The sequence below is a fragment of the Gobio gobio genome, assembly GCF_949357685.1.
Source record: "Gobio gobio genome assembly, chromosome: 24".
Lineage (NCBI taxonomy): Eukaryota > Metazoa > Chordata > Actinopteri > Cypriniformes > Gobionidae > Gobio > Gobio gobio.
The window spans coordinates 22,822,325-22,839,426 of record NC_137120.1 but is presented as its reverse complement, the minus strand read 5'-3'; the positions used below and the strand labels follow the sequence as shown (position 1 = coordinate 22,839,426).

The window sequence follows — 17,102 nt, the reverse complement described above, 5'->3', positions numbered from 1 at the left end:
CTATCCGTCCACAAACCCACAAACCCCTCACCCCAGGCAGAAATCACAATTCATGCTGCATCAAAAAGTGCATACAGTCTGAGTAGGTACTACCGACTTTGTGACCATTAAAAATGTTATTTAGTATGTGTCTGTGTTGTATGAATGCATTCCGGACGTACTACATCGGCCATGTTGGCTTTGTCATTTGACCTACTATGCCAGTAACGTCGCTTACCCGCCATTCACGACTCCTCTTCCGTGGCCTCATGGGATAGTAAAGTATACACTGAATGCGCACTCCAGAATCTTACCGGAAGTTGTTTTTCAAATAATGCGTTCAGACATACGTACTTCTCTTATGGTGTACCGTTTTTCACATACTATATAGTAGGGAAATAGGCATTTTTGGATGCAGCGACAGTTTCAGTTATAATCCCAGTTGACCGAAGACCAATGGCAGCACTGAAAGTCAAGACAGTCCACACAATTTTTTAAGACTTATTTTTGCAGTTGATAGACTAGACTCTTGCCAAGTCTTTGAAGCAAAATTACTTTTATTTTCATTAACAATTCTAGTAAACAAAGGTAGATGATGAGTTTCAATGTGGTCATGGCTGGATTGGAGCTAGTGTAACGGTTTATCAACATAACCCACTGTTCACCAAGAAAACTTACCGTTGGTTGATGCTGGTCACCCATGTCACCAGCAACGTTTTGTTGGTGAACAGTATGGTTCTGTTGGTAAGCTAGCTACACCAGTTCCAAACCAGCACTAAACAGCCCGAAAATACCATAGTTGTTTACAGAAATTGATATTAATGAGAATAAACCAGTTTCACCAAGAATTTTGTTCAACTTTGTTGCGGAAGGTTGATGCTTGTCAACCAAGTTCACCAGTTAAGTCAAACAAACTTCTTGGTGAATCTGCCTTACCAAGGAAGTCTTGCTTGTTAAGATGATTTTTGGTAAACTACACACTTGTTAGCATAGGCTGGTTAGCGCTAGTTTGGAGCTAATGTAGCTTGTTTACCATCATGCATGGTGCTATCCAACACAACCTAGCTGGAGAGGTCTGTTGACCACCTGATTTGCTAAGGAAGTCTTTTTCATTAGGATACTTTAGCTAGGGTCCGGTTGAAAACACTAGAACCCAAACCTCAACATTCTAAGCAGGAATTCCTGAGATATCTGCCCTTCAGATGAGGATCCAACAGGTCAATATTGATGTGTAAAGTGATGGTGGTCTTTGCTCTTTCTGGCAGTGTTGACAGCTCCCAGCAGCTGGAGTTTGGACAGTGGCACCAGGGACACTCTGCCGTTCCTCTCTGCTCATGTCGGGAGTGTGATGGCCCCACCTGTTCCCCCCCGCACCCTTCCTCCCGGTAAGACACAACAAGATCTTTGAGGAAAGGTTTCACTGAAGAGTAAGACATTTCATGAACCCATTGCTTTTACTTTTCAAATGTAATGAAAGACATTGGCTACGTTGGATCATCTACACATGATAAGGCGCAACGTCGTTTTCGGCTAAACAAGCTCATTTGGATACACATTTGGAATGTGTATCTGCCAAAGTGTGCATGTACTCTTTGGAAGAATTTTTGAATACATGAAGCCAATAGAGTTAAGAAATCAAACAGTGTCTGCTTAAAATATTTGTACATTGTCGAATCCAAGTGGAATCTTTATTATATTGGATATGGCTTCATTAAATATTCTCCCCTGGGTTAAACAGCTGTCGCTGCATCTTGAGGGACGTTATTGAATCACACCTGTATGATTAACCCATATCTAGAAGCAAATGGATGGTTGGCAAATAAAAACATTTATTTTACACTCACACGCACATATATATCTGTGGATATATAAAGGATTTTCTGACTGTGCACCTTTTATACATAATAAAATAATGAAATGTATAAATAAATGGTAGTCTTAGTTTAATTCAGTTAAATGTAGTCTAACGTACCGTTTACTCAACAAAACTCTTTATGCATTTTGGCTGTTAATTTACACATTTTTCATACACTATATTGCCAAAAGTTTTGGGACGCCTGCCTTTTACATTCACATGAACTTTTACTTGGGATGTTTTGACCATTTTTCTAGAAGCACATTTGTGAGGTCAGGCACTGATGTTGGACGAGAAGGCCTGGCTTGCAGTCTCCGCTCTAATTCACCCCAAAGATGTTCTATCGGGTTGAGGTCAGGACTCGGGGCCATCCCCAAACTGTTCCCACAAAGTTGGGAGCATGAAATTGTCCAAAATGTCTTGGTATGCTGAAGCATTAAGAGTTCCTTTCACTGGAACTAAGGGGCCAAGCCCAACCCCTGAAAAACAACCCCACACCATAATCTCCACCAAACTTTACACTTGACACAATGCAGTCAGGCAAGAACCGTTCTCCTGGCAACCGCCAAACCCAGACTCGTCCATTGGATTGCGGAAGCGTAATTCGTTACTCCAGAGAACACATCTTCACTGCTCTGGAGTCCAGTGGCGGCATGCTTTGCACCACTGCATCCAACGCTTTGCATTGCACTTGGTGATGTAAGGCTTGGATGCAGTTGCTCAGCCATGGAAACCCATTCCATGAATCTCTCTACACACTGTTCTTGAGCTAATCTGAAGGCCACACGAAGTTTGGAGGTCTATAGCTATTGACTCTGCAGAAAGTTGCCGACTATCGCACACTGTTCGCCTCAGCATGGTAAAATCTGTTTACTGCTGTTGCTGTTGTTTCCAATTGCTTCCACTTTGTTATAATACCCCTAACAGTTGACCGTGGAATATTTAGTATTGAGGAAATTTCAGGAATGGACTTATGCTGCCTTCACGTGCTATCGGAAATTTCCTAATTCCCACTTTAGAAGTCGTGATTACGAGCTTGTTGCATTCAAGTGCTTTGTTGTCGGAGTGAACAGGAATCATGGTGGACACCAGGTTATTCTTGCCTATTTATTGGGAAAATCTTATTAAAACCATCATCATTTGTAGTCTCCCATGCACCGACAACCATATAAACATTACAGATAGTCCGCTTTCTGCTGATTCTGTAATTTCAGTCAAATGAAGGCTATTTTCGCTGTGTACCAAACATACAATACACTTCATATGATTACTCTTACATGTAAATATGTACTACGTTAATGTCAAGACAAGACGACCAAGCTGTTTTGGAAAAAAACAACAATAAAACCACACCTGCCACAGCAGTCCAGCTCCCGCCACCATGTTTAACGCTTATGACACGCCCATCTCGGGAATTGGGGTATCAAAATTATTTCCGAACTTCCCAGTGGTAAACACGACATCAGAGGGCGTTCATGTGCAATTTTTACCTAGGAAACTCGTATTTACGATAATTCCGATAGCACGTGAAGGCAGCATTATTGCACAGGTGGCAACCTATCACGGTACCACGCTTGAATTCAGTGAGCTCCTGAGAGCGACCCATTCTTTCACAAATGTTTGTAGAAGCCGTCTGCATGCCTAGGTGCTTGCTTTTATACACCTGTGGCCATGGAAGTGATTTGGAACACCTGAATTCAAGGATTTGGAGGGGTGTCTCAATACTTTTGGCAATATAGTGTATTATAACATGTATCACAAATTAAGCTGTTTGGACACATTGTTCAAGCTTAAAAGACTCCAACAAATGGCTTGCCAAGCAAAGTTTTTTACTCTTTCCTGTTTAACAGGATATATTGACAGGCCAAACTAAATTAAAGTTTTTAACTTATATCACCATCATTTGTTATTTGCATTGCAGGTTGTATGTATAAAGGTGATATTCTCATTCCAGAGTGGATTTTATTGGACAAAAATTTTTATACACCATCATTTTTTGCCAAGAGTAAGACTATAGATTTTAAATCCGATATCTGACACATTTTGTCCATTTTAAGGAGTGCACTAGCATATACAGGGTCTTAATTCCAATGCACAAGGACTACATTAGTTTGATTTAATGGGATCATTAACCTAATAACAATTTGAATATTTTATTTTGTTTTATTTTAAAATGCATATACCAATCATTTATAAGAAAATTTGAAAAATATTGGACATTATATACTGAGAAAAGAATAGGCTATGGCTCCCAGTAGCACAATTTTGTTTTATTATTACACATTAATAATATTCCACAATAATATATTACACATCATGTCAACTGCCCAAATGTGTGTAACACCCTCCCTTTCATTTCTATAGCTTTTTTCCTCACAGTTGATCATTGATCCTCTGCTTCTAGTCTATATCCTCACACAATCTAGAGTCATTTCCTCCTCATTCCCTCTTCTCCAGCCATTTTTCTCCTCTGAACATCAGCTAAGTTCAGAAAGTGTCCTTCATAGTGCTTGCGGAGTGAATGTGCATGCCAACAAGTGTTTACGTGAGAGTGTGTTCCGGCGTGTGCTCTTTCCAACCCTGGTTCTGTCCAATTGTGTGTCCCCCTTTAGGACACTTCTCGATGCACTTTGATGCTTTCCACCACCAGATCAACGAACTCCCTCCAGCTCTCCCCGCGCGCTCCTTAAGAAAGGTATCCTCCGCCTAGATGTGTCCTATTAGTCCTCCTCATGCATGCATTCCGCGCTAGCATTCCGAGATTGACCTCGGATGTCCATGTCTGTTCTCCAGTCAAAACACCTCGAGCCAAATAAAACTCGAGTCTGGTTCTGGATATAACTGTTTTTGGTGTCCCTAAAATGCTAAAGTGTTTTGGGTTCATATTGTAATTGTTTCATGTGCATTTGTATATGTATGCAGTAGTGCAATTAATGTGTGTACATTATGCGTGTGCTTGGGTTGTAGTCTCTCTGTTGTAAAAGGGAGATCAGTAGGATACAAATGGGTAATTTTAGATAAGCAGAAGGTTGATGGATATTAAAGCAAGATTTGTATGTTTCAGTCCAATCCAGAAACCACAAATAAATACAAATGGAGAAACAGAGGTTCTCAATCCAGCTCCTGGAGATCTACCTTAAAATCCAAATGTTGACCAATATATCAGAAGCAGCCAGATAAGGTTTTTGGGTTTATTTGGCTGTGTTTGCTTACTATGTTTGCCGCTGGTGATGGGTTAACAAGTTTCTGACATACAGTATCAAATAATTTGTGTCAATAGTTTTCTAATGTAGGTTAGTAGACAAGTTCACCTTCATGTTGTTAAAGGTACAATATGTAAGATTTTTGGATCAAAATATTTTTGATGAAATCCGAGAGCTCTCTGATCCCTCCATATACAGCTATTTAATTAACACTTTCAAGGTCCAGAAAGGTAGTAAAAACATTGTTAAAATAGTCCATGTGACTCCAGTGGTTCTTGTTGCTTAATTTAATGAAGCAACAAGAATACTTTTTGTGTGCCAAAACAAAAAAAAAATAACTTTTCGACAATTTCTTTCTGGCCTGTGCCAATCTCCTACGCTGTTACCACCCAAATATGTATTTATTTCCTTATAATTATTATTTGTCATATTTGACATTTTTTAGCCATATCAAAACATGTCATGTGCATTGGTAAATTTTACCCTCTGGTGGTATATAACGACCCCTGGCGGATCTAGTGTTAAAATATCCAAAAACCACTAGAAAAATTATATATATTTTGTTGACTTGTAAACTTACATTATCACAAATGTTTTTAAGATTGTTTAAATCCAGAGAAATTAGCAATTTTAACCTTACCTTTACATTCATCAACAGAAAACTAATGATTGTTATATAGCTCAACACATTTAGTCTTATTGTTTAAATCGTGTTTTCTTGATTTACCTTGAGTACCATGTTTTACCATGCCTAATTTCGATCTAGCTCACTGCAGTGTGCAACAAGTGTAGCGAATGCACAGAGTAGCTTTATAACATAACTTTCAACACACTCAAATGTATGTAATATGATAAAACAGAGCTGCGTTACCCCACATACACATGAGCGGGAAAAGTGGAAATGCTCGTCTGCGGCATAATAAAAGCTCAACTGTAGCTCCACAATACTACAGTAACGTTAATAAATATTTAATACATTAGCTCATCCATGATGAGCTGGATAAACTATAATGTATTAAACTCCCATGATTACGAAGGAAAAAAAAGGTGTCATCAAGCTATTTTTTTGTTTTGAACAAGCGACCTCCACTGGCGAAAATTACATATTGTGCCTTTAAAGGTGAGTGAATGAGGACAGAATTGAAATTTTTGTGTGAGCTATTCTTTTAATGGAAGTTCATTGAAAGGTCAACAGGTTTCATACACCAGAGTTGGAACTGGATGGAGGATGTTCTCCAGGAGGTGGCTTTAGCACCCCTGCTCTTAGGTCTTCCTAATGTTATCCTACTGGTCTTTCATTTGAACATTGCAACAGATACAATATATTGTAAATCTTGTTTACCTTTCCTCACCAGTCGCCCCTGCACCCTATACCTGCCTCACCCACCAGTCCACAATCGGGCCTGGATGGCAGTAATTCAACCTTGTCCGGCAGCGCCAGCAGTGGCGTCTCCTCTTTGAGCGAGAGCAACTTCGCCCAGTCCTCCTCCGAGCCTCCGGCTCGAGCCGACACCTTGGACTCGATGCCGAGCAGCCAGGCCTGGACCACGGACACAGAGGAAGCCGAGAGTCCCTACATCCCCGTACGCTACAGCGTCTCCGAGCCTGAAGTTCTGGACCCTCTCAAGCCTGCTCCGTGCCGTAGTCACTCAGCCCCGTTGGGTGTAACCCCAGGGATACCCACCGATGCCCACCATCACCACCTCCATCTTCACCATCACCACCCACATGCAATACACATCACCCACCCGCACTACCACCACCATGAGCCTGCACCTGCTCTGCCTCCCAAACCTTACCTGAGGGAAGGGTGCATCCCTGAAGAGGACCTGAGGCCAGTTCCGAGGCCCATGCCCCGCAAGATCTCCCAGCCTCTGCTCACTAACAAGGAGGAGCAGGCCAAGGTGGCATGGGAACATGGCATCAGTGAAGAATAGACGAAGAACAAGGTTCAGCTTGGACCGTTGGCTTTGGTGTGATAGGTGGTTGGAATGACTGACAAGAAATGACTGATTTGAACCTTCTCCTCTACTTCCCATGTATCCCAGTGTAGGTCTTTTACACATTTTAAGAAGTGCTTGCCATATTTCTGAGCTTCTACATGCTAGTGAGATTTTTTGTTTTGCACTTAGTGGTTGTTGGTTGGGAGTTGCCCAAGAGCCTTGAGTTCAAACTACTTGTAGAGGCGAAGCTACTTCCCCTCATTAATATCAGTGTGTTGATTGGATAATACAGATATGGTAAGAATCCCGAAAGTTGTAATGGTACGAAAAGAGATTTTCAGATTAAACAGGAAGCACAAAATGAGATTCAGGTGGCTTTGAGGTGCACCAGATCCAAGAGTTTTATGTCCCCATAGATAAGATGCATCTCTTGTCAAGGTCTACAACTTGAAAACACTTCATAATCATCCCAATAGTTTTGATTCGTAATTAATACACCATCAAAAAGAGACCCTTACCAATAGGCATTGGTCAGTTTTGGTTGAGTTGTACTTTAGCACTTAACCTTTGAGCACCAAAAACCTTATTAGTTTTGCCTTTTTTATTAAATGCATAAAGTGCTAGCAGCAGTGGATCTGTGGTTCCTTAGATAGTGGCAAAAATTTTAATCAAATTGGCTTAAATCTCGCTAGCCTACTTAAGGTTGGATCTTTGAAGATCTCCTCATTGACTAAGCCTCAGACGCGGTTTTGTTAACACAGCGGTTGATATAACATGCTAACACTTCATTACAGACCTAAAAACACTTTACAGAACGTCTGCTACCTCCTGCACGGTTGCGGGAAGCTTCTCCTCAGAGAGAATCTGCACTGATTTGACAGTAAGAGGCTTTTAAAATCTGCGTAAAGCCTCATTACACCCACAAAATTGTCGTGCTGCGAAAGCAAATCAGCCACTCTAAACGTTACTACCCCGTTACGCTAATAACACAACAGCCAAAGCGCTGTTAAATCAAAGCCATTTCACAGATGTCTCCTCACAGTAAAGTGGCTTTTGGTCTCAGCAGGTTCCTTTGGGAATTGATTTCTGTTCCTGAGTTGACAGTTTTCATAGAGAAGTATATTTTTAGACAGAGCTGTTATAAAATTCCAAGACTTTAATATAATTGTATTGTAAAAAATACAAAAACAGAGTTAGAATAAATACAGCTTAGATTATATTATACTGTATATGGCTATGAAAGATTATATCACACATTTTTAAAGGTGGAAAGGAGGCAGGATTCATGAGTGTGTTTTATGTTGTGTTTATGAGTTGAGTGACTTTCAAAAGTCTTTCAACTGCTGATAGATGCAAATCCGGTACCTGATGGTGTTTTCATATTAACGTCATCTGACGACTTGAAAGTATGTTATTTAAAAAGCTAATTTTTATGTACAATGTGCATGTTCTCTTCAATGGTGGTGATAATATTACCCTATATCACTCGAAGGGAGGGTCTGTTAGAGATATTGCTTATACTGTATATGTACACATCCTCATACGCATCATCATGACTATTTCTGATTTGAACAACACTGCATATTAGGACAAATTAATGTGGCTGAAAAAAATGAAATTTGCTGGCCAATTTTAATTTCATTTTTCAAACGAAAGCAAGAACACACGTCCAATGAAGTGAAAGCTACATTTTCCATGTTGATTTTAGTTTGTCGGGTGATTTGTGTCATTATGGGTAGCTCTGCCCACATTTAAATCTCACTGGTCCAAAATATTGCTCTACACAACTCTGTTAAAGGGGTCATGAACTGCATTTGTTTTATTATTATTATATAATGTTTGAGGTGCACTTATAATCTTAGTATGATTTTTACATCAATATACTTTAATTTAGAAATAAAAGGCCATTTTCGACCCTGACTTTAGCCCTCTGATTTGATCGCTCTGTTTGAAAGGGTCGTGTCTGCTGTGAGATGTCAGTGTAAACACCCATTGCTGTGATTGGCTGCTGTGAGAAGTCAGTGTAAACACCCACTGCTCTGATTGGCTGTTGTGAGACTTCAGTGTAAACGCCTACTGCTGTGATTGGCTGTTGTGAGACTTCAGTGTAAACGCCTACTGCTGTGATTGGCTAACATCTTTGCATATGAAATAAGTATTATATGTGGAACTCTCTCGGAAACTTTTACTACAATTTTACTATTATACCTGTCGAGATTAATTCATTGTGAAAAGTATTGATTATAGCATCATATTTAAATCGATTTCCGTGGCATAAAATGTTGCAGTGATGAGCATTATAGAGAATTGAGCACATGAAAGCAGTGATCTCGTCATTGCAGCTCAATTTCTGCACTTCCATGAATGCTTTCATCATAACTAAAGCCCTATTCGGACAGTAATTGTTTCTCACACGGATGTCCGTAAAAATAAATTTGCATGCCACCTCTGTGATAAAACTCAGTGCATTCGGATGGTGATTTATTCACGTGGAGGAATGAGTTTTGTGATCCTGCGCACCTGGTAACGCTGCTCACGTGGTTAATAACTTGATTGTATGCTGTAAATAAAATGTCATATGCTCGGTATAATAAGCATGAATGCATATTTAATTTAATAATAGGAAAATACTATCCTAATTATTATTTAATTATTTAAATCTGTTTAAAAATAGGAAGATATATAGACGCACATTATAGTTAAAATAGTTTTGTATTTTATCTCAAAATAAAGGATGTGATTTTATTCAACATGGAAATTAGCCGAAATAAATTAATACAGCCTCTTATTTACATGAGGTAAACATAATGCTGCTTGGTTATTTTAACATACTAGGCTATATAAGTAATAACGGCCCATTTCAAATGTCTTTTCTTCTTTTTATTTTTTGAGCAGTGATCAAATATATTGCTCTTGTAAATTATTGCCAGCATTTCAGTAATAAAAGTCTAGATCTTTAAAATGCATCCAAATTACAGCGAAGCGCAACCATATGGTGCTCTGCAGTGGTCAAAAAGGATATAAACAGTGAATTTTGAAGTGATATAGTCTTGAAAACTCAGAGATGTGGATTCGGACGGCAATTAAATACCAAACGACCTTGGTGTTTGTCAAAAAACAGTAGGTAATTCGGCCGGGGATTTTTACGCGGGTGGTGGGAGAAAAACACAGATATTCTGGATTCGGACAGCAATAAAATCACAGACTAGCCCATCAATTATGAAAATACCTTACGACCCCATGAGAAACAATTACCATCCGAATAGGGCTTAAGAGTGCAAACACAATGTAAATAAGGGATTCGTTGTGCTGTGTAGACAGTGTCTTCGATTATGACGGGAGTTTTGGCAGGAGTTGCTGATAAACTCGTGCTGTTTGATTGACAGCTGCTCCACTGATTGCAAAGGGAGCGTTCTATGACCACTTTCTATATGTAATTGAATAACAATTTAAATATCAGATTATTTTAATGCTACTAAGAGAAACAATGTGAACTTTGTTTACTGACGCATAATCTGCAATAAACGATTTTGAGACAAAGAACGTCTGACTGTATATGAATCATATCAGATCACTGATCGCAAATCAGGCATTAGCTTTAACACGGTTATTTACATGTTATGGCATTACTGTCGGATTCATATCTTACAGTAAAAGTCTGATTTACCAAAGAATTCCCAGTGAAATGAACCGAACAAACAAATAATGCTCTACTGAGACATTCACACAGTTGAATATAAATAAGCACTTTGCTAGCATTAGGATCCTTTGGAAGAAAATGTTATTTTTAGTTCAGTGATCCTGTATTTATCTTCTCTCCTCGTCATCTTACTAACACGCCAGTGGGCGGGGCAAAGACATGATGATGTAGAAGTAGGCGTTGATTTTCTTCTGCAGAGGAGGTCTTTTGTCGCACAATGTCATAATGTGACAAAATTCGTTTCAGAGCTTGGTTTCAGTAAAAGCTGTTTTTGGACTAACGAGGAAGTTGAGTTCTGAAATTTACAGGATGTTTTTATAGCACAAGGAGCTCTTGTATGTCAAAATATCAAGTACATTTTTATTTCTCAATTCATGACCCCTTTATGCATTGTGATTTCATTGTGTCATACATTTCACATTCGTTGTGGACAGACAAATTACTTCACCTGGTTAGGCATATCTTTTATTGATATTTTAAAACCATTTATTGTTATGGGTATTCTCCCATTAATTTTGCTATCTATATTATAAATAATCACTTTTTTATTTATTTATTTCATTTTTATTTGTACTGCACTGTTAGACCCTACACAAATTGATGATGTAGTTTAATCTGGTTAATTAAGAGGATATATTATGGGTTTAAAAAGTACTTTTTATTTAGTTTTGGCATGCAAACACAAAAATATATACTTAAGGCTGCTCATAGTATGAAATGTACTTAAGCCCCAAAATATCAAAGGCAAAAGGCAAGTTTTTAGGTAAACTTAAGGCATTTATGGGTGCTTTTGTGAAATGAAAACTGTACTTTTCATGGCAGGATATGTACAGAGAGAAATGCATGTATCTTAATGGCTGATATGACCGATGGCTCATCACTAACAACCGTTTTATGGCCAGAGAAAGCAAATACACATGATAGAGGGCCTTCTGTACATTTACACAAATATTCCCATCTGTTTTCCTTTAGTCAGAAAAGACATAAACTGCCATTGTCTATTCATTTGTATGATCTTCCTCATAAAGTAAAACTTGGGTAACTGCTGATGGTATGCAGTTGTATATTATTACATATTATTATTTTCTTTACTAAATTATAAAGATATATAATGATGAAGTAAGTGTGTTATGTCTCCAAAGACATATAGAAATTATGGGTTGACTGATGAGTTATTAATAATTGTTTATATTAACCTTATTCAATTTAAGGTTAATTCAGACAATATAAATAATTTTTATACACATGAATTAATCAGTGATCAGGGAAGGAACTGGAATCTATGCAAAGATCGAGTGTTATAAGACCGAGTGTCGAAGTATATCCGTCACAGCCCATCAATATTAGCACTGATAAACTAAAAAGCATTAATATTTGTTGTTTTGAGCATTTCTTATTATGCTTTCTAGACATTTTGCATGTAAATATGGTCTGACGGATACTGTGTGTCTTGTATTCGTTCACCATCGTGATTTTGCTTGCATATCCAAGCAAAAAAGATCAAAATAAAAAGGTATTATAATCACAATTCCTTTAAATGAAGGTTACTCATTTGGCACAAGCAACCATGTAAAAAACGAGTGTACATATTTTACATGTTTGATATCTCCATGGAGGCAAGCCGACCGTTTTGGATTTAAAGTTTCAGATTGAGGGTGACATTTTATTTTTTACATGATGAGGTTGCCCTGATCAGCATCTCTAATTCAATTCCAGATCAATACTGTTGTTACGTGCGAATCGCTTATGAAACATTGGGTTTATTTTCCTGAAAGGATTGATGACTTGAATGAGGTAAATATTGTCATATATTGGAAATGTGAGAGGATGAAATGGGTGTTTTTTTGGTCTCTGTACATATGAAAAACTGAGTAAAGAAGGGTACTAAACGCTCTGGCCTGCATTACAGTTCGTACCACACCATGTCTGGCTTTATTTTGTGTATATAATCCTTCAAAAGCTTTGTATTTATATGGTCAAGAGGGACAAATCATGTATAGACTGAGATTAATTGTCTGCCTTGTACTTTCTGATGTAAATGTGTTTTTAAAACTAAACTGCAAACAAGTGAAAAAGAAAAAAAAAATCTTTCAATGGCCTAATCACTACAGTTATTTTGTGTATTTTGCATTGAAATCTGAAGAGCGTTTTGTTTTACCATGCAGAAATACGAAAACCTTTGTACAAGTATTCTCAAAGTATTTTTTCTGTATATATTGTGCTAGCATGAATAAATGTGGTGTGGATTTTAGATGTAAATACACACATTTCTTTTTCCTACTCACTTAACCGCTGTGACGTGTAATTCATTAATAATGCCTAATATTAAAGATAATGTTTTATCGACTGATATTTGCCTTCCTTCCTTTGCTTTGAGGCGTGATTGAGTCATTATGTTCCATGTTTTTTTGTACATTGACAGCAAATTCTTGAAAGGACCTTGAAAAAAAATGTATACAAACAGCAAAAATACACAATATACGACCCACCTCAAAATTAAATTAATGGCTGTTATGGTATGACGTCACATTGTAGGCCAGTCGGCAGTTAGCATTGCACTGGTTCCCTCGACCAAATCCCAATAGGATTTTCCCATAGGCTTTTGGATTATCGCAATACTTACACGTTTGTCCACCAAGATAATTATCACAGATGAACACAACTTTTATGAATTTTGAAGCCTAAATGCAGTCGCCAGAAGTAAAAAGATAAAGGTAGGCTATAAACAAACTACACCACGGTCCCACAAATACAATGTCACCATCACTAAGCTTTCGACAACTCTTTCAGTTTTTATCTCGAAACATTTTCCCAGAGTGTTTGAGTTGGAATATTTTATAAGAGCACAATTACAAGGATGAGGTTGTAAAAGCGGACTGAGTTTACTTGTTTTGTGTGATGACGTTGAATCTCCTCGACAGCCTCTGTAGTCCACTTAGCCACTTGTTAGCAACCACAGTTTTCAAGACACGTAACAGCTTCATAAAATCACGAGTGGGGTAATATGTATTTTATGTCGTAGAATAAAATAGTGTTCACCACAGACTTTATTTCAGCAATTTAAACAAAACCCCCTTTCAAAAAACCCATTGACTAAGTAAACCCACACGAGTAAGTGCTAAAATGCTAACTTGCTTCCACTTTTTTTTGGCCTACAAAGTGATGTCATACCTGCACCACTCTATAGAGAAGTCAACACAACAACTATAACGGTAACGACAGAGGAACTATTGTTGCATATCACAATTTTCTTCCAAGCTAATGAACGATACCAACATTGACAGTCAATCAGAATCCATCAGACTTTAAAGAGCTTGGGCATTCAATGTGGTGGCAATGAGACAGCGTAAGCAGTGTAAGGGCACCAAGTGCTGAGGGGGCACCAAAAGAAGACCCATCCAGCTCTACAAAGTCATGAACGCCGCCATCGGGCACCATAAAGTAATTGCGCTTAGGGCACCAATACGGCCAGCAGCGGGACTGAGCGTAAGTATATGTAAGTAAACACTGTCAGCTAATTGTGTAGATTCTAATATACACAGATCAGGCATAACATGATGACAAAAGCGAATAAAAATTATTATCTCTTCATCACTGCACCTTTTAGTGGGTGGGATATATTAGGCAGCAAATGAACATTTTATCTTCAAAGTTGATGTGTTAGAAGCAGGAAAAATGGAACATGACATCATGACTTAGCGTAAACCTACACGCCACTTTCTAAAGCCAAATGGCGTGTTATCTGTACGCATTTTGAGCTATCCTACGCCGTGTCATTCCGCGTGTATGTGTACGCCGAAACTAACCATAATCTCTGCGTGTATGGCTACGCCGTGTGATTCCGCATGAATGTAAATGGATTTATAAACATACTAAATTATGTTTTTTTGAAAATGTAAAAATGCAGAATGTTTCTTGTGATTGGTAGGTTTAGGGGCAGGGGCAGTGTGTGTGTATGTGTGTGTTGGGTAGGTTTAGGGGTAGGGGCAGTGTAGGGGGATAGAATGAATCGGCGTTGATAAACACGCTAAAAAGCGATTATGCGTCTTGATAGCACGCCAAAATGGCATAGCGAATTGGCGTGTCATACATACACAATTTCATGAGATCAGTCTGAAAAATGAGCAACTGTAAGGATTTGAGCGAGTTTGACAAGGGCCAAATTGTGATGGCTAGATGACTGGGTCAGAACATCTCTAAAACTGCAGCTCTTGTGGGGTTTTCCCGGTCTGCAGTGGTCAGTATCTATAAAAAGTGGTCCAAGGAAGGAACAGTGGTGAACCGGCGACAGGTTCATGGACGGCCAAGGCTCAATGATGCACGTGGGGAGTGAAGGCTGGCCCATGTGGTCCGATCAAACAGACGAGCTACTGTAGCTCAAATTGCTCAAGAAGTTAATGCTGATTCTGATAGAAAGGTGTCAGAATACAAAGTGCATTGCAGTTTGTTGCGTATGGGGCTGCATAGCCGCAGACCAGTCAGGGTGCCCATTCTGACCCCTGTCCACCGCCGAAAGCGTGAGCAGCAGAACTGGACCACGGAGCAAAGGAAGAAGGTGGCCTGGTCTGATGAATCACGTTTTCTTTTACATCACGTGGATGGCCGGGTGTGTGTGCGTTGCTTACCTGGGGAACACATGGCACCAGGATGCTCTATGGAAAGAAGGCAAGCCGGCGGAGGCAGTTATTTTTCTGCTGGGAAACCTTAGGTCCTGCCATCCATGTGGATGTTACTTTGACACGTGCCACCTACATAAGCATTGATCCAGACCATGTACACCAGGGGTCTCAAACTCAATTTACCTGGGGGCCGCTGGAGGTAGACTCTGGGTCAGGTTGGGCCGCATCAAGTATTCCACAAAAAAATTGTTTCAAGTATTCCAAAAAAAGAGGAACACAACTGATTCAATCTTCTCAATCTTTATTATAAACGACTTAGCAAAAAGGTGCTTTTCAGAACAACGCGGTGGCCGCACGAACACTAAACTTTGATGTCAAGCAGGGATCTCAAGTAGCCCACGGGCCGATATTTTGTGGCCCCCTACTTGACATCAAAGTTTAGTGTTTGAGACCCCTGATGTTCACCCTTTCATGGAAACCTCTTTCCGCAGGATAATGCGCCCGCCACAAAGCAAAAATGGTTCAGGAACAACAAGTTTGAGGTGTTGACTTGGCCTCCAAATTCCGCAGATCTCAATCCAATCGAGCATCTGTGGGCCCCACCTCACAACTTACAGGACTTAAAGGATCTGTTGCTAACATCTTGGTGCCAGATACCACAGCATACCTTCAGTGGTCTAATGGAGTCCATGCCTCGACGTGTCAGGGCTGTTTTGGCAGCAAAAGGGGGACCAACACAATATTAGGTCATAATGTTATGCCTGATTGGTGAATCTACATTCATTAGCCTATATTACAGCCTAAATCTAACCTGAGTGAAGGCAACTGTGGATTTAAAGACTCTATTTTCAGCGCCATCTTTCATTTTTAATGGGAATGAAAGCGAGGCTGTGAGGGATAGACATGTAAGTCAAACATTTTCTCACATCACAGTTCATTCGCTAAGAAAATGGTAATAAAATATGACAAGAACTCCAATTTAGGTCAACCAATGACCAAGCAATGCTTAATTTTGTTCAGTCTGTGGTGTAAAAGGAAAAAATTGTCAGGTCAAAGTGTCGGAATAATTTTGGTCCCAAATTTGTATACATTTTTCTGGTAGTCCACTGTATGTAGAATTTTTGGGTATAATATATCAGTTTACTTTATTTTGATATCCTCACTTACATAAATGAACAAGTGCCCTGCACCCACTAGTCAAAAATTATATCTGGTCTGAATAATTTTTGGTTTTGTGTTATTTATCGTTCTGCTGATGAAACACTGCAAAAAATATCTTTCCACTAAATGAAAGTAGGCATAGACAAAAAAATATAAAATAAATCTTAATACAGCTTTTTACAGCAGATGCCATTGAAAACACAAAAAGTCTATCCCTCACAGCCTCGTTTTCATACCTGTCATGGTGCTGCAGGTTTATTGTTTAAACATAATGATTTTGGAATTTAATTCAAATGTTTGCAACTAACATGGAATTGCCTTCTGATTCTACCACAATAGTGTTTATGTGAGAGAAATCTCAAAATAGTCATGTCATGTTTATACTCTCTTACTGATAAACGGCGTCTACTAATTTTGCTCAGTGGAATGATGACAGTTGATGTAAAGCGTCACCGGATGACAGAGAACTACAAACATGGCGCTGGAACAAACCACACATCATCAATCCGTACATCGTCACCAGGAAAGTTCACCTTCAGAACCAATCAGAGGCCGCCAACTGGACTCACTCCCTGGATGAACACTGCAAATCCATTCAGACAAGAGTGCGTGTTGCGACGTCATGTGCCAGCCAATAGACGA

At 39.1% G+C, this 17,102-nt stretch overlaps 1 protein-coding gene across 1 annotated transcript in view; it reads left to right on the top strand.

Annotated features, from left to right (window-relative positions):
* Window positions 1–13,030, top strand: part of dock3 (dedicator of cytokinesis 3) — a 314,866-nt gene extending 301,836 nt beyond the window's left edge. Inside the window, exons 52-54 of the mRNA XM_079807891.1 lie at window positions 1,245–1,364; window positions 4,447–4,529; window positions 6,393–13,030. Coding sequence (XP_079664017.1) covers window positions 1,245–1,364; window positions 4,447–4,529; window positions 6,393–6,974 — 785 coding nt within the window. The 3' untranslated portion in view covers window positions 6,975–13,030. The remainder of the gene's footprint in view (window positions 1–1,244; window positions 1,365–4,446; window positions 4,530–6,392) is intronic.
* Window positions 13,031–17,102: the final 4,072 nt, after the last annotated feature.